General features: G+C 41.3%; 1 protein-coding gene across 22 annotated transcripts in view; it reads left to right on the forward strand.

Moving 5' to 3' along the window:
• OSBPL6 (oxysterol binding protein like 6) overlaps positions 1 to 22426 on the forward strand; it is a 198710-nt gene that overhangs the window by 113671 nt on the left and 62613 nt on the right. For 19 of the 22 annotated variants that reach the window (XR_010410225.1, XR_010410228.1, XR_010410226.1 and 16 more), the window contains 2 exons: positions 589 to 843; positions 19694 to 19786. Coding sequence is in view for 17 of the 22 variants with exons in the window: in XM_064586753.1 (XP_064442823.1) it covers positions 742 to 843; positions 19694 to 19786 (195 nt within the window). In the remaining 5 variants the exon portion in view is untranslated. The other 3 variants (XM_064586769.1, XM_064586763.1, XM_064586768.1) reach the window with 3 other exon arrangements.

The raw sequence follows: 22426 nt of genomic DNA on the forward strand, positions 1-22426 counted from the left end.
ACAAGCCCATCTGTCTGTAGATTCTTGAGAGCCTGTTGGTCATTGACTTGAGAATCATATGTAGGTATGCCATGGTCTTGAGATGCAAATAACTGTGGGTAAGTGTATTCTTGATCTTTCCTAAATGCTGGATCACACAATACAGAAAATGCATGAACCCTTTTGCCCTTTGTGTCTGTTTTGTGTTGGATTTAACCATCATGTACATGACTGAACTCAACTGAAGACAGACATGGGCTGAGCCATTGGGCAGGGAATTTAACTTCCAGGGGAGAAAACTGATGTACTTTGACATGATGACCCTCTGACATGAGGGTCCAGAACATAACATTGTAATCTGCTTTAAAACAAGAGAATGTGAGGGAAGAATTTGACTTAGCATATGGTTTCTTTCCATTTTCCTTCTTGACATTTATTTCATATTAACACTTTTAGCCTCCACCTTAAAATCTAGAAGAAGAAATAATACTTCCTAATATGTCAAAGCTCTTCCTTTCACTTACATTTTGGTATTTTTTCCTAAATATACTGATTTTTTTAATTTGTATTTTAATTACATGAGGTTTTGTTTGTTTGTTTTGCTTTTAGGTATTTTGGACACCTTCAATATTTACCTTCACTTTTCTGGTCAAGCGTGATTCATGAAATGGAACTAAAGCTGAAAAATCATCTACTTCTTTGCGAATTTGAGACACTATTGGGATGGTCTTAAGCGCATACAACTAGACTCTAACTGCAGCTATGAGTTCAGACGAGAAGGGCATATCCCCTGCTCATAAAACCTCCACTCCAACCCATAGAAGTGCCTCCTCTTCAACATCCTCCCATAGGGACAGTCGGCAGGTAAGAGAATAGTAGCAAGTGCATTTTGTTGTTTTCTGTAAATACAGTACCATTAGGATATGATGGGCTTGCTAATTAATTCTGAAATCTTGTTGTGAAGATTTTTATTCCACAGGAAAACTCACTGTTTTCTGTAGATCTACCTGATGATGCCATGAAGACTCTGCTCTTGTTTTTCTGTTATTTAGGATCCTTTTTTAGAGTGTAGATGACCAGGAGGGCTGGTTAGGGGAAGCCCTGCTTTCCTCCTCACTGTGTACCCAAAGAGGGGCAGCAATTTCAGGAACTTGAACTCTCTGCTCTCTCTCTTTATTCATAGAGAGGGAAAGGGTTGTGAGCCTGCAGAAGGTCTTCTTCCTACAAGTCTCTCCCTGGCCTGCCCAGCACTAACTTCTGTTGGGTGTTTCATGGAATGTGGTGACAGTCAGATTCGGGAATTAGGATACAAATAAAATCATAGTATCAGAGAATTAAGGGCAGTTTAAGAGCTCTGCTAATGCTTAGAGTCAGTAGAGAAAATGAATTATTTTTTCATTATCCCATGGAGCCAATTCTGTCCATTATTTTTGTTTACAGAGTTACTTCATTACTACCTCAGTGGCTGTTCTAGCTGCCAAGGCTGTGGGGGGAAGTTAGTCCTGTGAATTTTCTTCACTGTCAAAACAGATTGTTGTTTTGCCCAGCACATGTCTGAGTATTGCTGTTGGCCATTATGATGTTATCTCGTGATACGATTTTTTGTTGTGTAACTGGAAATTCACAATAAGCACGTCTACTTAACTATTTATAAAAATGTTCCTTTTGAGGGACATTTGCTTAGTAAATTATTCTTGCAGTGATTTTCCTCCCTATTTTATGTGTTCAAGATATATTGCCTAGTTTCCAGAAGTACGAACATCAGTTATTTTTCATAGTCCATAGTGTAGTCTTGGGTCTTGAGACAGCCAATCCAGATGTGAATTCATTCTTCTAGATGGTGGGAATGCACTGCTGGGGGTGTTCCCTTAGGGAGGCCTCAGTCTGCAGACCCTCCCAGCACTCCCTCTCCCATTTCTAGCAGGAGATTCCAGGGTTATCTGTAAGAATCAGAGAACCCTTACATGTATCTCTTTCCTACATTCTAAGGCAGATATTTCTGCTACCGGTACTTTGGACACTGGTGTCCTTTGTTCTAGAGTTCAAGCAGGACGTCTTCTGTTCATTAGAAGAAGTTATACCATTAACTCAATCTATGATTACACACAGTTATAATGTTTATTGCATTGCATTCATATAGTAAAAGAAAGTGAAAGTACCGTGAATGAAAACACATTTATATTAAGTAACAACTATATGCTGAGATGCTTTCTAAGTTTGCATTTCAGTTTATCCTTCACCTGCTTCTCTGTCCTTTCTGGTTATGGCTTCTTCCTTTTTCCTTTGCCCTGGGCATTTCAACTGAAAGATATTTTAAGCAGCCTGGCCTTCCTGGCTGCTGAGGGAAGAATGGGATTGACCCAGGTCACCCTGGAGAATTGTGGCAAATGGAAAAGACAGATGATGGCTGTGGAATCATCTGTCATGCACTCTGGGGCTACCGTGCAGAACAACGGGGAGAAACCAAGACCCCAGTCCACGGAGGGAGTCTGAAGGTAGACTAGGTGACTCCTGGCTGGCTGGTGAATGAAAAGTCTTGTGATGAGAATGAAGTAACGTGTCTGTAAATTGAGACAATGTTCAAATGGTCATTATTCTTTGAGGGTTTACTTTAGTTTCTGTTTATCTCAGTGGGTTCAAACTCTCCCAAATACTGTCTTCTCTGGTTCCTTCCTGCCTCCTATTTGGTTCCTTCCTGACTCCTGTCTTTTCATCTCCCTCAGGGGAGAGAATAAAGAACAATTAGAGTTCTGTTTTTCCCTCCCGATCTCCATCACTTCCTCACATCCAGTATTAACTTGTGGAAATCAGAAATTTTGAGTGATCCTGGGATCTCCTATGATGCGGTGGTTTTTATATGCACCTATTTTTGTGTGTGACTGTTTTCCTAGTGAAGGGATGTGGAGAAAGTGTGATGAATTAGTCTTCCTTGAATGTTACCATTCTCCTGATTTGATGGGCATCGACGCAAATGGAGTCCATGCTATTTCTCATATATGGATCATATAAGTAAATGATCTGCACATAGCTGAGAATACATTGATACCTTAATGCACATTGTTTGCCTGTCCTTCCCAAGTTCTCGTTCCAGATCACTAACTAATTGATTGGGAATTTCTACTTAGATGTATCACTACATCTTAAATTTATACATATAAGCTCGTTTGCTCTCAGGATAATCATTCTCTCATGGACCCGGGGTCAAAGCCATTCCTTTCTCCTTTGCCTCTCCCACATTCAGTAGGTTGACAAATTTTGTTGATTATTTCCTCTTCATAATGTGACCACTTCTTTCTATTTCCACTGTCTACTCGCTAGCCCAGACTCTCATCACCCCAGCATCCTCCACGGTACTCTGGCCTCACTGTCTCCCTTATGGCCTTGTGAGACTGATTTTCCTTAATATGGCAGATTCATTCTCACAACCCTTCAAAGACTCTTGCTTGCGAACACAATGAAGGCCAGATTTCCTTCCGCGGTATCCCATGACCTCCATGATCTGATCCAGCCTCAGCGTCCCATTTTCCTCCCACCCTGTACAGTCTTGTCTGTGCATTGTTCCTCAAACTGCCTTGTCCCTGTCTCTGCCCTTGTCTTTCCTACGTGGAATTGCCACCACACTTGCTCCACCTGATCCATCCCTGGGCTTCAAGGACTGGCTCATGTGAACTTTCACTGACCACTCAACCCCATCTTGCTCTCTCCCTTCTCCGAACTTTCACAGAACTTTTTGACAACGTTTGGCATATTTATCTTTTTTTTTTTTTTTTAAGATTTTATTTATTTATTTGTCAGAATGAGGGAAAGAGAGATAGTGAGCACAAGCAGGGGGAGTGGCAGGCAGAGGGAGAAGCAGGTTCCCTGCTGCTCAAGGAGCCCCATGTGAGACTCGATCCCAGGACCCCGGCCGGGGTCATGACCTGAGCCGAAGGGCAGATGCTTAACCAACTGAGCCTCCCAGACATCCCTATATTGTTTATCTTTTTATGTATTGATCTCCTCAACTGTTTTGTAAGCTCTTTTAAGCAGATGACACACTCTGATTCTTCAGGGACAAGCCTTGCACCTCAAATATTTTGATATATCTTAGAGGATATTTTTAAAGACCTGCAATGGTATTAGTCTTGTCTTCTTATCACAAACTTGCCACTCTCCTCTCTCTTCTTCCTTCTTCATAGATTAGGTAAAACAAAGAATATCTGCCAAGCGCATGGTGGTAGTAATTGGCCGTCCTTCGTGTAGCCAAATTCTATAGCACAACAGGTGAAGGAGGGAGAGGAGCTAGGAAGTGAAGTGATTCAGTGCCCCCGTGATTTCACTAAGTGTTTCTTCATCAGCACAAGAGGGTCAAGACTCCACTTAGTATTTAACAAGTTAGAAGGCTTCAGTAATTGCTCCATTAAGTTTCATTCCAGACTGATATTCAATGTTAGAACATCTAACAAAATTAGCTCTGTGTGTGTATGTTTGTGAGAAAGAGAGAGAGACAGACACAGAAACGAGTTCAACTATGATTCATAAGCTGCAAGAAATATATGCCCTAAATTTTTCAAAAAGGAAATAAAGAGGTTGATTAAGACATCTAGGACTTATACATAAATCAGCATTTCCAGATGTGTGTGCCAAAGAATGTTTTCCCCTTGAGATGTTGCATGAAAAGAGAGTTTTATTGTCAAGTAAGAGAAATGCTAAACACAGTCTCTTTTTGCAATATACATTAATAAATTAAGGACACTGATAAATCCTGCAGTTAGAACTTTAACTGAGTATTTCTAGAATCTAATAGATTGTGGAACTTTTTTATTCTCCTAAGATTTGGTTGTTAAATATCTACATTCTTCTTTCTGTTAAGAAATTGAAAGATCTGGGCGTTCAGTCGGTTAAGCATCTGCCTTTGGCTCAAGTCATGATCCTAGGTCCTGGGATTGAGCCCCACATCGGGCTCCCTGCTCGGCGGGAAACCTGCTTCTCCCTCTCCCTGCCGCTCCCCCTGCTTGTGCTTTCTCTCTCTCTCTCTCTCCCTCTCTTGTTCTGTCAAATAAATAAATAAAATATTAAAAAAAAAAAGAAATTGGAAGATCTAGGAACACTGGAACCCAGATTCTGAATGGGCAACACTAGACAGGGCTTAGGAGCAGCTTCCCCTTTAGATGGGGCATGTACCCTCTGATTGGCCACAGTCCCTACCTTCCCTTATTGTACTTCAACACTTATGTTTCCTGCTTGGCCCCAGAAAACATTTGAATTGCCAGCCCTGATCCCAAATGTCAAATCAACCGCAGTAATACTGAGATTACCAAGGGTGATCTCCACTTGGACGTTAAGAAGGCATCTCAAACTTAGCATGAACTGAAACTCTTACTTTCAAAACTGAACTCTTACTTTCCCTCTCAAATCTACTCCTTCCCAGCCCTCCTTATGTCAGTAAGCAGCAAGGCTGTCATTTCTTTTGGTACAGCCAGAAACTTCACCAGGAGTCATCTTGCGACACATCTTCTTCTCACACCTGCTTCCAAACCCTCAGTGAATCCTATTGGTTCTACCTTCTGATGTCCCTGGGGTCTGAGCACTGCTTACCACCTCCTCCCCCCCCCAGCCTACTCTGAGCTACCATCACGTCTCACCCGGACGATGGCCATAGTCTTACCTGGTTTCCCTGCCTGTAAGTCCCTTGCTCGACATACAGGCCATTTTCACCGAGTTGTCAGAGTGAGCCCTTCAAAACCTACGTCAGAACAAGCCACTTCTCCGCTCCAAATCCTCTAGTGGTTCCCATCTGTCTCTAAATAATCCTGAATTGCTGACCATTGTCTACTACCTCATTCATCATCTGGTTCTGCCTGCCTCTCTGATCCCATTTCCTGCCTGGTTCTCCTTCACTTACTTCTCTCCAGCATTTTCCTCAGTTGTGCTCCCACCTCAGGGCCTTTGCATTTTGGACCCCCTTAGCCTAACTTGCTTTTCCTCCAGGCATCCCCAGGTTTGCTCGTGTACTTGATTCATTCTCCAAGTGCACCCTTTTTGGATAGCCTTCTCTGTTCTGCCCTGCATACCCTCATCACGCATTGCCTACTTACCTCATCTGTCTTCAAAGCATTAACCACCACCTGATAGGTTACATATTTATGTGTTCACATCTATATCCCCTTCCCCTATTGCCTGTCACTGACCTGTAAGCTCCCTGCAAACAAGGATTTTATTTCCTTCAATAACGTATCCCTAGCACCTCACACGGTACTTCACATATGGTATGGGCCCCCCACTCTCCTCCCCTCTGGCAACCATCAGTTTGTTCTCTGTATTTGTAGGTCTGATTCTGCTTTTGTTTGTTTATTCATTTGGGGTTTGGGGTTTTGTTTTTTTTTTTTAGGCTCCCACTTATGAGTGAAATCATATGGTATTTGTCTTTCTCAGTCTGATTTATTTCACTTAGCATAATAACCTCTAAGTTCATCCATGTTGTCTCAAATGGCGCAATCTCATCCCCTTTTTTGGTTGAGTAATATTCCATTGTGTGCATTATGTATGTGTCTATAGGTATATACATACATACATACCACATCTTCCTTATCTGTTGTTCTATTGATAGACACTTGGGTTGCTTCCGTATCTTGGCTATTGTAAATAATGTTACAGGAAACATAGAGGTGCATGTATCTTTTCAAATTAGTGTTTTCAATAACTTTATTTTAAAATAAGAGTTACTATTTCCCAGTCATAGTACTTAATTTATGGTAACATTATATGATAGGCTAAGTTTATTACCAGCTGACTGGATTTTGTTTGTTTGTCTTGATAATTACTCTTACATTTACATATTTTAGAGAACTTTTTACAATATACAAGACTGAGACCGCCTGTAAAGACAGTTTCAGTAGTTCTGGGATTAAGGCCAAGGATCTGCATTTTAAAAAGTGAAGCACTGGGCGCCTGGGTGGCTCAGTCGGTTGAGCGACTGCCTTCGGCTCAGGTCATGATCCCGGGCTCCCTCCTCCGCGGGAAGCCTGCTTCTCCCTCTCTCACTCCCCCTGCTTGTGTTTCTGCTCTCGCTGTGTCTCTCTCTGTCAAATAAATAAATAAAATCTTTAAAAAAAAATAAAAAATAAAAAATAAAATAAAATAAAAAGTGAAGCACTGTTTGGAGCCATTGTTTATTTTTATTTGTATCATTATCAGGTCACTTCAGAAAATCAGACACTATTGGTCTAAGAATTTAGGATTTGCAGTGCATAATTACCAGATGATAGGGTCTATTATTAGTGTTAGACACAATTAGAGTTGTTACAGCTCTACCAGGTTAGACATTGCCAGTGCTTCAAGTCTTTTTAGTTTAATGAAAAATCCAAGAAAAAAGTATTAGCCATTCCTTATAATGATTTAAAGTTCACTGAAGCTCAAAGATCATAAAATAAATAATTTTTAAGGAAAAAATTATGAGTAAGTCGTAAGAGGCTTGTAGTTAATCTTGCCAGTTTTTTTTTTTTTTTTTAAGATTTTATTTATTTTTTTGAGAGAGAGAGACAGAGACAGAGAGAGTGAGCAGGAGCCGGTGAGAGAGGCAGAGAGGGAGGGAGAAGCAGACTCCCTGCCAAGCAGGGAGCCGGACGCCAGACCCAATCTCAGGACTCTGAGATCATGACCCGAGCCAAAGGCAGACGCTTAACCGACTGAGCCGCCCAGGTGTCCCTTGCCAGTTTTTAGAAAATATTTATTTAGTATTGTAGTCAATCTTCAACAACAAATAGAAGATTTCAATTACATGGGTTTCTGAAAACGTTTCCTGTACGTTATCAACAGCAGTACATTCCAAAACCAACCATGGTCCATTCAGGTAATGTTCACAGATGACAAGTGAAAGCTGTCCCCAGCAGTGATTGTGGGGGACTCCTGGAACCATGGTCTGGCAACATAACCTCCCAGTTCTGGTGTCAGCAGCATCTGCTACATATGCAGCTTTCATTAGAAGTGAAGAAGGTGCCTAAAAAACTAGAAAGTAAAAGTGCTCCTCATCATTACCTATAATTCATGTATGGGCTTTTCATACAACATTTCTTCTTGGACAGACAGGCTGATAAAAATATCCCCTGAATTGGATGTGTCTCTTCCAGCTGAACCTCTGAAGCATCTTCTTCAAATTGCTTTGTTAAATGAAATACCAAATCACTGCTTTGAAATATAGTGTCTATCTTCTGAATAGGAAACGTATTTCCATCTTTGAGTTGAGAAAAATAAAATGTTACCACAAACAAAAACATTCTAGTTTTTAGAGAAAAAAAAATGCAAGCATTCCTGATTTAATACCAAACTTCCAATTTAAACTCGAGCTGCTTCCAGTTTAGCCTTTTTGAGATTCCACTCATCCCGTGGAACCTCACTTTTAGGACTTAGGACCAATGTCAATGGGGAAGAAAAAAAAGAACTGCTTGCAAAAACACACTATGACCAACTTCTGTGGTTCAGATGCATTGTATAAATTGGGTGTTCTGAAAAATCTAAATATTAGGCAAAATTCATGAATAAACAAAACAATACCAGCACCAGCTAATATTTCATGAGTTCTCACTGTGGAAGGTTGGAACAATTTTCACCTTTTTCAGAGACCCAAACTATGACATAAAGTGGTGGGAATGTCTTCCCCACAGCTAATGAGCTGCTAAGACAGGATTTGCTCCATGGAAGCCTGATTCTAGAGCCCCTGTTCTTGGCCACATACCTATTCACTTCACTGTGAGGCTTGACAAGCTGAATGTCCAGGAAAAAGGCCTTCTGAGGCACTTCTAAGCAAGCTTTGTAAGGCAGCATTTGTCAGTTATTTCTGAGTTACGTCTTGCTACCTCATTTTTTTCCCTCAGCGATAACAGTGATTTATTTACATCCTCATTGGCCAGGGAAACAATAGACCCAATGGTACATAGACCAATATGTTAATAGTTTTTATCACGAAATACTGTTATCAAAGGCGAATCATGTGCTTTGTGCTTTCCTAAATTTTCTGTGATTGCACTTAGACCTATTGCCTTGGAATGATAAGTTTTGACCATTTGTTTATTCATTGAAAACTGTGATCAGCCTTTTCCGTGAAATGAAGTGAGCAGCCCCGTAGTTGTCTTGCTGTCCCCACTATTTGGAGGTCACTGTCACTGCTGCTTGGTATTTACAGTGTGTATTCAGTCCATGTCAAATGTGCTGAAATCGAGACCACTGGAAAGAAATTTGCCACCTGGCACTCAGATGCTCATTATCCATGAGTAATTCAGAACTCGACATTATTGGAGAAAGAATCTGGCTGCTGCTTTCCCTGGTACATTTGCAGAATCCTCTGGTTCTCTATGCCTGCTTTATCAGTTTCTCACGGAAGAAGTTATCTTTTATTACTTGAGCTGGCTGGTTTAGGATAGCATTTTTATAGCAGCAAATTTGTCTGTCAGACCCAAGATTAACACTGCCTGCTCAGTTCTTCGACATAACACCAAATGGAAAGAGCCACAGTATAATCAGTTAGTGAACCCCAGAGGGTCTCATTCATAGGTCATTGAGGGGGCCTGGGAATCTGTCATTTACAGAAGCTTCCCCAGGAGACTGTTACTCACCCAGGTTTGGAAAGCATCGCTCTTACAGAATACATTTATAGGTGTTTCTCAAGGACTATAAAAACATCATCTCAGAGAGCCATAAATTCTATAAAACTGCTTTATTTGATTTTCAATTTTGACAGATAGAAAATGTTACCATCCCTTTGCCCAGTAGCCACTGTGGCTAGGCTGTAAGTAAAAATACTGTCACAAAGGTAAAGGAAGGCCCCATGCGTGTTGTATACTTTAAAGTACCAGACTTCTTGACCTCAAATCCTGATTAAGAGCTGATTTTGCAATAATGATAATAGCCAGTGTTCGTGAGGTTTCAGGGAAATGGACATTCTCGTGCACTACTGCTAACTAAGCATGTTAACTGATTCTGCTTTTCTGGAGGGAAATTTTGTGATACATATCTAAAGTCTTTTAAAAGCTCATCCCAGGGGCGCCTGGGTGGCTCAGTCGTTAAGCGTCTGCCTTCAGCTCAGGTCATGATCCCAGGGTCCTTGGATCAAGTCCCACATTAAGCACCCTGCTCGGCGGGGAGTCTGCTTCTCCCTCTACCCCTCGCCCCTGCTTGTGTTCCCTCTCTCGCTGTTGTCTGTCAAATAAATAAAATCTTTTAAAAATAATTAATTAATTAATTAAAGTTCATCCCATAGGACACAGTAACTCAGCTTCTAAGAAATGTATTCCAAGGAAGCACCAAAGATACATATAAAGATTTCTATGCAAAGATATTTATGAAAGTATTTTTAATGTTCAACAAGGGGTTATTTAAATAACCTATCTTATAGTCATGCAATGCAATATTGCACTGCTGCTAAAAATGTTTTTAAAGAATGTTTCATGCTGTGGGAAAGTTTTGCATTGTTAATTGAAGAAAACTGGTTATTAAGTTGAAAATATAGTACAATTCCAATTTTATTTTTAAGAATTAAGTATAGGGGCACTGGGGTGGCTCAGTCTGTTAAGCGTCTGCCTTGGGCTTGGGTCATGGTCTCAGGGTCCTGGGATCAAGCCCCACTTGGGGCTTCCTGCTCCCTCCACCCACCTCCACCCCTGTTCATGTTCTCTCTCATTTTCTCTCTCTCTAAAAAAAAAGAAGTGTATATAGGGGCACCTGGGTGGCAGAGTCGGTTAGGCAGGCTTTGACTCTTGATTTCAGCTCAGGTCATGATCTCGGGATTGTGGAATTGAGCCCTCTGTTGGGCTCAGTGCTCAACACAGAGTCTGCTTCAGATCCTCTGTCTCCCTCTCCCTCTGCGCCTCCCCCTTGTGCTTGCTCTCAAATAAATAAATAAATTTTTTTTTAAAAGATTTTATTTATTTGATAGAGAGAGACACAGCGAGAGAAGGAACACAAGCAGGGGGAGTGAGAGAGGGAGAAGCAGGCTTCCCGCCGAGCAGGGAGCTCGATGAGGGGCTCGATCCCAGGACTCCGGGACCATGACCTGAGCCGAAGGCAGACACCCAACGACTAAGCCACCCAGGCACCCCAATAAATAAATATTTTTTAAAAAAAGAATTGAGTGGGGCGCCTGGGTGGCTCAGATGGTTAAGCGTCTGCTTTCGGCTCAGGTCATGATCCCAGGGTCCTGGGATCGAGTTCCGCATCGGGCTCCCTGCTAGGTGGGGAGCCTGCTTCTCCCTCTGCCTCTGCGTCTCTCTCTCTCTCTCTGACTCTCATGAATAAATAAATAAAACATTAAAAAAAAAAAGAATTGAGTGTATATGTGTATTGAAAAAAGGCTGAAAGTAAATATAGCAAGATATTAAAAAGAGTTTGTTGCTAGTGTGGTAGTTTTAATTTCTTTTTTCTTTTCTGATCCATCCCCCCCATTTCTGCAATGAATGTTTATTGCTTCTGTAGCAAAAAAAAAAATTATGTCATATTTTTTGAGTTATATTTTGTGAGTTAATGTGTATACATATGTAGCTTTAAAATAGTATTTTGAATATAGTAAATATAAATGTCAGCCATTTTAATAACGAAATTGTAAACCCTAGCTCCGTAAGTCAAAAATTTAAAATTAAATGAGTATGTAGGATATGCCATGTGGGAAACTTGGAGCAAGGTTTTAAAACCAGAGGTGCTAAGGCAGGAGCTGGGCCACCATTTCTCCTCTTAACTACCTGTATTTATCTCATGGCAATTTAATTTGTTTGTTCTTTCATTCAGCAAATATTTATGGGTACATAAAGGCAAATCATAGATATATCTGCTCTGAGTTCACACAGGTGATCAAAACAAATTAACTCTGCCGTAAATACACATATATAAATGTTAAAGAGATACATACAGGATTTTTTTTTTTTTTTTTTTTTGCTTTTATTGTTAGTAAGATCATGTGAGTGATTGTCATACTGAAAACGTTTGTTCTGGATCATTTGAAAAGCCTTGTAGAAAATTATAAATAATCTTGACTTTAGTGTTCTGTTCGAGTCACACGTAAGTGCTATCTTGCCTTTTAAATTAACTCTGCATGTTTCAGAGCCTTTGCTCTTGAGGTGACCTAGTATTTGTCCCTGTTATTTGCCATTTGTTTATAATTGCTGCAGTGAAGTATGATCCAAGTTGCTGGGGTTTTCAGTGATTTTGTTAGCGTGTTTGTGAGTTTTGAGAGTACAGGTAAGAAGCAAACCCACCAGTAAGTTCTGGTTCTAGTGCTCTTTGTAAGCAACCATGGGGATTAAAAAGCTGCTTATTCACATGCTTTTTACCACTTCATAGTCAGGATTGCTTAACTACTCTTGGCTGTCAATGGACCACTTGATGAAAAAAAAAAATCCTGATGGTATTTCTTATGATGCAGAATTTCCAACCATAGGCCAGTTCCATGTGGGACCATGGCTGTTGGTTCTTAATAAGTTTCCTCTTTCTACGCAAAAGGAGTCAAGACTGTGAGGACTGCCACATCTCCCTACAGAGCTTCCCAGGTATGCCGTGTGGAATTTTCCCAGCCACTATTTCTAACCTTTTCTACTTTCATTCATTTCCATGGCACTTATATGGAGATTTATGATTAATGCAATTCTGCCATTTTTCAGTGAAAGTAAGACAATTATTACTATAAAGAAAGTAGTAGAATTACTGTTTATTCAGGCGTGGCCTTCTGGCTTTGGTGATTTTAATATTTTATGCCATTCCAATAATAATAATAATAATAATAATAATAATAATAATAATAATAATATTTCCTTGCGGGAGTTATTAAGAAGCCAGCGGCATGTCCACGTGCCTCTGCCACTGCTGTTCAGAAGGGTGCAGGATCTCTCGCTCTCTTCGGCTAGCACGCATCTCGGGCATCTGTCTGTGCTCACGTGGTCAGCTTCCTCAGTGAGTTCTGATGCTCTGGTCAGGAGGTGCTGCTGCCTGCTGTTACTAGGCTGACCAGCTAACATGGTGGTCATGTCGGGTATGGATTCTTCACTCGCAGATGTCCTACCCCGCCAGGGTGTTTGGATATCTCTTTCTGTGGCAGTAAAAATACTCAGGATTCCTAAAGATTTATTCTTAGATCACTTACCAGAGATGTCAGCTACCATTTATTAAATGCCCACGGTATGCCAGGCTAGCACTGTTGTATACACTGGGTACCAGCTCTGTGACTTGCCATGTCTTCTAAGGTAGACATTGCCATCCCCATTTTATAGCTCAAGGACACTGAGGCTGAGAGAGGGTCCTGATTTGCCCAAGTCACATGGTAAATAGCAGCATAAGGGTTGGTATGCTCATCTGTGTGACTGCAAATTTATGTTCTTTTCTCTGCAGCCCCGAAGGAAAAGCTAGCTGGCTTGCTCATAGTTCTTGACTTGGAAATGAACCTTAAGGTTGCACCATATTTAAGAGTGCTCTAATCTTTTTTTTTTTTTTAAGATTTTTTATTATTTATTCATTTGAGACACAGAGAGTGAGAGAGAGAGAGCATGAGCAGGGGGAGAGGCAGAGGGAGAGGGAGAAGCAGGCCTCCCACCAAGCAGGGAGCCCAATGCAGGGCTCATTCCCAGGACCCCAGATCATGACCTGAGCCGAAGGCAGATGTTTAACCATCTGAGCCACCCAGGCGCCCAAGAGTGCTCTAATCGTTTTTTGTTTTGTTTTGTTTTACTCATTTCTGCCTCTGCTTCCACGAAAGGTTGTGGTTGAGGATGGCCTTTGATGTGTTCAGTTAGTCTTGAGGGAATACACTGCTTGAAATGGCTGCCGTTTTGCCATTTAATGTTGGCTTTAATTTCAGTAGAAGGCAGTGCTTAAAAGCTTGGATGCAAAGTAAAATCCCAATTCACATTCCAAATCCAACACTTACTGACACCGTGTCATTAATTTAACCCCTCTGTGCCTCTCTCGGTTCAATCAGCTATAAAATAAATGTCATAGTCATCACTCCGAGGCTTTTTGTGAAAATGGAATGAAATAATCCGTGTAAAGCCTAGAGACAGGGATGCAGAGAACACCACACGTCACCCTCCACCACCACCGTTCTCAGCACTATCACATGAAGGTTATGAGCATCACTGAAATAGTGTTGCTGCGTTAAGATTAGATGTAACTAGAAGAGACACAAGCCTCACAGCCAAAAACCTGAAGGAGAAAATACTTTAGAAGTTTATAAACTATTTTAGGTATTTTTCTTTGAAAATATTTTACATAATTCACAAATATCAAAATAGGTGTGATCATCAGATGAACAATTTCAGTGGCAGTAACGTTCAGAGAGCAGTGGGCCTGTTCTCCTTATCAGTGTCCTAAATTTGTATGAAAAATGAGTCTGCAGAAATTTGTAGCCACAGCCTCAAATAGTTACAGCAGTTCCTGTGTGTCTTTGAAATGCAATGAGACTAGAGACAGACCTCCCAAACTAGGAGACCCGTTCAGCGGATCTTGTGCGCTCGCATTTTGAGAATCACATTCCCCCTCCGTGGGAGTTGCATCAAATGAATTCTTACCAAATTAAAGAGCTGTAGTGACATGTGTGTCCTGGCCTCCTGGCTTTACGCTAAATATGCATCCGTTCTCTCTGAGCAGGGGGAATAACGGGCAACTGAGTACTGTCTCTGTGTGTTCTGAGTTCCTTAAAAAACTGACCATCTAGGTTCGTCACTGTCACAAATGTACCACTCTAGTGGGGGAGACTAATAATGGGGGACACTATGCCTATGTGGGGACCAGTGGTATATGGGAAGTCTCTGAAATCTCCTCCCAGTTTTGCTGTGAACGTAAAACTGCTCTAAAAAAAAAAGGCTTAGAGAAAAAACCAAAAAATACACAGACCTGAAAAGTTGTAATTTTAGTATTTGAAAGGAAACTTGATTTTAAAAGAATAATTTACAAGTTTATGTAATCCTTTATTTAACCTGCTTATATAATATGTAATAACACCTTGAAGATATTTGGCATGTTTCCATGTCACCGTGAAAGAATATGAAAATAGCCAGCTTGTGAAGAAAAATACACAAAAGTATAGCACTGATTATGATCGTAAAGGAAACCTTATGAAATGGATTCAGTTTTGTTACTGAAGATGTTGCCACGTTAGATTTGACCCAGCCGTTAGCTTTAAATCTACCAAACAAGAGCACTGTGGTTAATCTACTGGCTGTTTCACTTTTAAAAGTTAAGTTCTTTAAAATGTTTTCAAAAGCTCTATCCCATTGGAGCTGTGATTTTTTTTTTTTATAATTCCAGTATGAAGCTAGAAGGCAGTTTTATGCCTAATCGTGTCAAGGATTGCTAAGGGACTGGTCTCTACAAATTAATCAGAGCTCACTGAAAAACTCCAGAAATTTTTGGCTGGCCACAGTGTGCAGGGTCTTGTGCTAAGGGTGGGTTGGCAGTAGAAGAGGTGGGATAACAAGGTGAAGATGAGCTGCTCTCTGCCTTCAAGGAGCACCCAATCTAACTAGAGTCCAAGACTGAGTATGGTGAAGTTTAAAAACTGTCTTCTTTTTATTTGCCAATATTGAAAATAGAACATTCAAGTATTTAGATGTTTCATTACAAATAATGAATAGGTGGCTCAGTCAGTTAAGTGTCCAACTCTTGGTTTTGGCTTAGGTCATGATCTCAGGGTTGTGAGTTCAAGCCCCGCATTGGGCTCTCAGCTGGGTGTGGAGCCTGCTTAAGATTCTCTCTCTGCCCCTGCCTCCCCCCTTAAAAAAGAACAAAAACAAATAAAACAATCAAAACAAATAATGAATGGTTATGTGTAGGATTAAATAACCTCAGGGATATGCTTTTGGCTTTAAACTCTATGAGTGTGAAGGTAATTCGTAAGGTAGTGGGTTAATTTTTTAGGATTGGGTAATAAATAATTGGATAGACAGCGATAGGTTCTAATAATATACAAATGTAAGACTGCGCAAGTTTGCATGAGAGCTTTTGGCTTCTTCATTATCATTACAGAAGTTAAATGAAATAGCTTATTTTTTGAAGCTAGTGACAATAATAATGAGTATCACCTGGTAGTTTTATCAATTATGCTTTAATTTTTTAGTAAAATGTATACATACATTTGTGGTAAGAAAACATTTATTTACAATTTCTTAGTAAACTTTTTATAATTATCTGTGACTTGGCAAATCAACGTTTGGAGCTTGTATTTTTCACTCAGCTTGAATGTGTGCTGTATTGTACTATGTTTGAAATAAATGAACCTCTTTTCTTCTATAATAGAAACTGTTTTGTAAAACCAGGTAGAAAAAAAACTAACATTGTGTTATTTGTCACAGATACTGCAGGAGGTATTTTGTAGATTCTTCCTGGTTTGGTCACTAACCCTTCTGATTCACAAAATCCTAGCAACATTTTAAATATTCCCAGGTATCTATAGAGACAAAACTCATTTTTTTTTTAAGATTTTATTTATTTATTTGAGAGAGAGAGAATGAGAGACAGAGAGCATGAGAAGGAGGAAGGTCAGAGGGAGAAGCAGACTCCCCGCCGAGCAGGGAGCCCGATGCGGGACTCGATCCCAGGACTCCAGGATCATGACCTGAGCCTAAGGCAGTCGCTTAACCAACTGAGCCACCCAGGCGCCCACAAAACTCATTTTTATCACACTTTAAATATCCTTAATTGCTCTTCCATGTCTGTGGCTTGGTTTGGAAATTAGAGGATTTAGTTTCCTTCCTCTGGCTAAATTCCTGGGTTAATACTTTATTTCCCGCCTTATAGTTGCTAAGGTCAAGTTTCTTTCCAAGTTTTGCTTTTCTTACCATGTGTATTTGTTGGGGGCGGGGCCAGGGAGGCATCGTGTATGTGTTTTATTGCCCAACACACCTGCAAAGATGAGGGTAGAGGAGGGTCCTTAAAGAGAGAGGCTCGAGCCAAATATATTTCACTGGACGATTTAGAGTAAGTAAAATCGATAACCAAAGGGAACCAGGGTTAAGATGCAGGTTTACAAAAATTGGTTCAGCCATGGGGCACCGGGGTGGCTCAGTCGTTGGGTGTCGGCCTTCGGCTCAGGTCATGATCCCAGGACGCTGGGATCGAGCCCCGCGTCTGGCTCCGTGCTCCTCGGAAGGCCTGCTTCTCCCTCTCCCACTCCCCCTGCTTGTGTTCCGTATCTTGCTGTGTCTCTCTCTGTCAAATAAATAATAATAAAATCTTAAAAAAAAAAATTGGTTCAGCCTTATTGAGGTTTTGGTTTGTGGGCTACCTTTTGAGAGTTACTGCTCCAGAAGCTAGGGGTTGGAACGATGATTGGGAAGTTTGACCTTTCCTTTTCTATTTTTCTATGTTGTATTTGAATCTTTTATAATGAGCATATATTAGTTTTGTCATTTTAAAACATAAGAAAGAAGGGGCGCCTGGGTGGCTCAGTTGGTTAAGCAACTGCCTTCGGCTCAGGTCATGATCCTGGAGTCCCGGGATCAAGTCCCGCATCGGACTCCCTGCTCAGCGGGGAGTCTGCTTCTCCCTCTGATCCTCCCCCTCTCATGCTCTCTGTCTCCCATTCTCTCTCAGATAAATAAAAAATAATAATAATAAATAAAACATAAGAAAGAAAATGAAAGTTGGGAGGAGGGACGATTACCTCCCAGAAGAAGGTAATAATGTTTTAGTTTCAACAGCAATAAAATTCTCATTTTAGTTTCTAATTATATGATCTCAGAATACATCTAAATTTTAAATTTAGCTGATGTGTTTCTAATAGGATCCTATCCAAAATACCAACATGAGCAAACAAATAATGCAAGTTCCCGGGCCTTTGTTCCCTTTTTGTCTGTTAAAGATCTGAGCACACACTACCAGTTTTTCCCTCCGTAAGATGCCTTTGCTTTTTTTTTTTTTTTAAGGTAAAATGAAAACAGTAGATAGAGTCTGACATATTTATTCGATAAAATATCATAGATATAAATGGCACAACATAATTCAGAATCCACTAACATTTATTTAATATCATTATCATATATCTCACTTAATGTTTACATTAAACTCATAAGGTAGCTCTTACTATTCTCTCCTTTTCCAGAAGACAAGGAAATAGATGCGGAGAGAAATTAAATAATAGCCCCAAACAAGTACTTAGTATGTGTCAGAACCCAAGTTCAGTTCTCGTTTCATCTGACTGTAGGCCAGTGGTTTACCTGATTTTGCTCATTTCTCATCCGTTTCTCACTCAGCAAATCTGATGATTCCTGCCCATCAATAGCAGTGTTCCTATCTGGGGTGAGAAGGTGGGAGATTTTCCCTGGGGGCCCATCAGAATCTATGTGTGGGATGATATGTGTAGTTTGGAAAAGATGCCAGAGATAATTCTACTTCCCTACCACCTGCCCCAATTGACATTTTCTGCATTACCCCACACTGTACCATGATGATTTGATTTTAGTCAATACTGACTTTAGAATAAAACTTCTTTTGGTTTTCTATTTAATAACTCTGTAAAAAGGGTTTTTTTTTCCCCCAACAAATTTACCAGGCAGTTCATTTCATGGAATATTTCTGGGTTAGTGTGTTTCCTTTTCCCAGAAATAAATCATGCATTATGTGGGGTAAGGAACTCTTTTTTTTTTTTCCCCTTTTTTTCATTCTTTTAAATCTAAATTCAATTAATTAACATATAGTATATTATTAGTTTCAGAGGTAGAGGTCAGTGACTCATCAACCTTACATAACACCCAGGGCTCATTATATCACACGCCCTCCTTAATGTCCATCACCCAGTTACCCCATCCCTCCCACCCCTCCTCCACTCCAGCAACCCTCAGTCTGTTTCCTGAGATTGAGAGTCTCTTATGGTTTGTCTTCCTCTCTGATTTAGTCTAACATTTTTTCCTCCCTGCCCCTATGCTCCTCTCTTTTGTTTCTTAAATTCCACATAGGAGTGAGATCATATGATAATTGCTTTTCTCTGTTGACTTATTTTGCTTAGCATAATACCCTCTAGTTCCATCCATGTTGTTACAAATGGCAAGATTTCATTTTTTTTTTTTATGGCTGAGTAATACTCCATTGTGTGTGTGTATGTATGTGTGTGTATATATATGTATACACACACACACACACGTGTGTGTGTGTGTGTTCTGCATGAGTTGCCTGTTCATGTACTTTGCCTATTTTTCGGTCGGCATGTTATCTTACTGCTTTTTATAGTCTGTAAAACACATCTGCTGTTTATTGTATTTGATGAATTGTTTTCTTCTCTGTGCATTTAAAAGTTATTACAAAATATTACAATTATAATTATTTCATAAGGGTTATAAGAAACTCTAGAGACTTAAGTGGTATTAAGGCTCTGGGCTTTTTGGATACAGACTTTCCTTTTTGTCTGTTGCCCTTGGAGAGCTAAGCAAAAATTTGTATGTAAGGCTAATTGTCTGAGCGGTAGATTGCATTCTCATAAAGGTATAAATATGTTGAGACATGCTCTGTGGTTTTTTAAATCTGTGTGATCTCTGACCTTTTCTCAGAGCTGAAACCAGTACAGCAGCAGCAAATGCCTAAGGGGGGAAAGCCAAATCCTGTGCTGACATTTTTCTGACTGTTATTGCTGCCTTTGGTCTCCTCAGGAACTTGCCATGGTTAACATGGCTCACTGTTCTTACTGTGATTTGTGTGGTCTCACCCCCCAGGTCCATCTGCATGAAAACTGGGTTGTCTAATCCTGGGCTGTATTTCCATGTGTTTTCAGAGTATCCACGTACTGGAGAGGACTGCTTCCTCCAGCACCGAGCCCTCTGTCAGTCGGCAGTTGCTCGAACCAGAGCCGGTCCCCCTCTCCAAGGTCAGTGACGGGATGTGGTGCTTTCTCGGATAGCATGATGCCTGTTCGGCGGCCAGCGGAACTGTAAACAGGCCTTCCACCTGACTCCCCTGGGGTCGCTGTGATTCCTCTCGTAGGCCTGCGCTGCCACGTCTTTCCGCCTCCAGTATGTAGGCTTTCTCTGCCCGGGATAAGGGAGGAATAGATGAAAGTATATTTTGCTGGGAATTGCAGGACTACAAAGATCCAAAATACTCTTTTGGTTTAGAGGAAGAGAAACCATTGTCATTCTCCTGTTGGAGACATGAGCTACTATTTCTACATCAAGCTAATATAAAAAAAATCACTGGGTCCAGCAAAAAAATCACAATACTAACAATAGCAGCAACGGCCACCATGATTGCCTGTGCACTGTGTTCCAGGCACGGTGCCAGGTGCTTAAATACATGATCCCATTTAACAGAACCCTTGCTAACAGCTCCATGCGCTGTAGGTATCTATTACGTTTACAAATACGGAAACCGAGGGGCGCCTGGGTGACTCAGTCATTAAGCGTCTGCCTTCGGCTCAGGTCATGATCCCAGAGTCCTGGGATCGAGCCCCACATCAGGCTCCCTGCTTGGCGGGAAGCCTGCTTCTCCCTCTCCCACTCCCCCTGCTTGTGCTCCTCTCTCACTGTGTCTCTCTCTGTCAAATAAATAAAATCTTAAAAAAAAAAAAATACGGAAACCGAGAATTAAGAACTTGCTCAAAGTCTGAAAAAGCTGCTAAGTAGCAGGGCAGGGATTCAGACTTAGACTGTTTCAGTTCTACCCCACCTGCAGGTCCAGTAGCACCTGCCTGGAGGGGTTGTTGGACATTCAGAGTCCCAGTCTTCCCCTCCCATCTGGCCTTCCTCACTCTGAGCTCCGAGGAGAACACTACAGACTACCCATGAAAACCTCTTCAGTTTAATGGAAACCAGCGTTCCTTCCCTTCAGCCTTCTCTTCCTTGGACTGGGGACACATCTAAATTCATTTATGTCTCAAATGCAAAAAATCATAAAGAAAAGTTGAGGAGATGCCATCCTACTCATCCCTACCCTTTGCTCGACTCCCTGCATTTTCAGCGGGCTGCTTCTCCTATGGAGAAACTCAGAAAATAGAATGCATGGGGATTTGGAATGCAAATATAAAAATAGCACTTTATTTCCCCCAAAAATGCTTTGAAATATGTATCACTGATTCTTCCACTCTGCTTTTCCTATATTAAATAGAATCCTTTAAGGAAAGAACACACTTTATGGTATGGAATATATATGCTTGTACTCTTCATAGTTGAAAGATATTGCAAGCTATAAAGTTTGTGTTATTGGACAGGAGTAGACTGTAAAACTAAGGAAAGGGGTTATCAAACTTAATAATGCAGAGAGAAAGAGAAAATAATCTGATTTCTATTTGAATGGCAAACAGAGAGAATGCCTACTTGGTAACTACAACTAGTAATCTCTTTGAAAACATCAGTTCTCTCTTACAAGCAGCTAGTGGAGAGAGAGGAAAAATAAATACTGGGGCAGTGGAAGAAGCAGCTAACATTTCTTGAGCACCTACTTTGTCCCAGGCATTGCATCAGTACAGATATTCTCTCACATCAGCCTCCTCAATGAAGTGACTACTGATGTTCTTCTCATTTTACTGATAAGGAAAACTGAGACTTGGAGCATAAGTTAGTTGTCCAGAGTCAGACAGCCGGGAGGTGTGTGCCAGAGACCAGGATGGTGAGAGATACACGGTGAGAGGAGACCTCTAAGACTGACACACAGAAACAGAAAGGAGAGTTGCTGGTATTCAAAGCACAAATCAGGAGGAACTTCCTGGTTGTCGAACACGGGGAGGCCCTGGGGAATTGGCGCCCCTGCAGAGGGCACGGAAGCTCCACACCCTGTGCCCAGAGCTTGCCCTCTGCATCCTTTCCACCTGGCTATTCCTGAGTTATGTCCTTTTATGATAAACTGGCGATCTAGTAAGTACAAGAATAATAATAAAGAGCAAATGCACACAAGACTTGCTTTGGTTCCTCGTCTCCCACCAAGTGCATCTCTAGCGTCCTTGACATCTCACTTTCTACTCCAGCTACATGCGTCTGCACACAGTTCTCTGCCCTGGCCGTGCTCTTTCTCTCCTCCACGGCGGCATGTCTGTTCCTTCTGGAGTGCTCTCCTGCACCTAGCTAAAACTCCTACTCTCCTAAGTCGGGCCCACAGGAATCCTTCTGCAAATGCTGCTCCTCACCTCCCAGCCCCGACCCACCCTCCGCCCCAGCCTGTCCCTGTACTTGACATCTCTTACTTTATCTTACATTCTTTCTTACATCAGGTCCTCTAGAAGGAGGACTGGGCGTAGGGTGGTTGTGATTCATTGAGGGAGAGCCCTCAGGAGCAAGGATAAGAGCAGAGGTTAGGGCAGTGCGGTGCTGGCAAGAAGGAGTTTGGGCTGGAGTCCCCCCTTGAGCCTGCTCCCAGGGTGAGCCCCGGAGCATGAATTGTACCACAGAGTGGCTCTCACCCTGAGGCAGGGACTTTTTGTTCCTTCGGCTGTTTGTACTCTTGGGTCCTTCAGTAGGTGAGAGTCTTGAGGGAGGGAGAGGCTGAGGTGGGGATGCTGCAGCTGTGGAGGAGGGAG

Source organism: Mirounga angustirostris, unplaced genomic scaffold (genome assembly GCF_029215605.1).
Source record: "Mirounga angustirostris isolate CCGP_5_RB_7025 unplaced genomic scaffold, mMirAng1.0.hap1 SCAF_3, whole genome shotgun sequence".
Taxonomy (NCBI): domain Eukaryota; kingdom Metazoa; phylum Chordata; class Mammalia; order Carnivora; family Phocidae; genus Mirounga; species Mirounga angustirostris.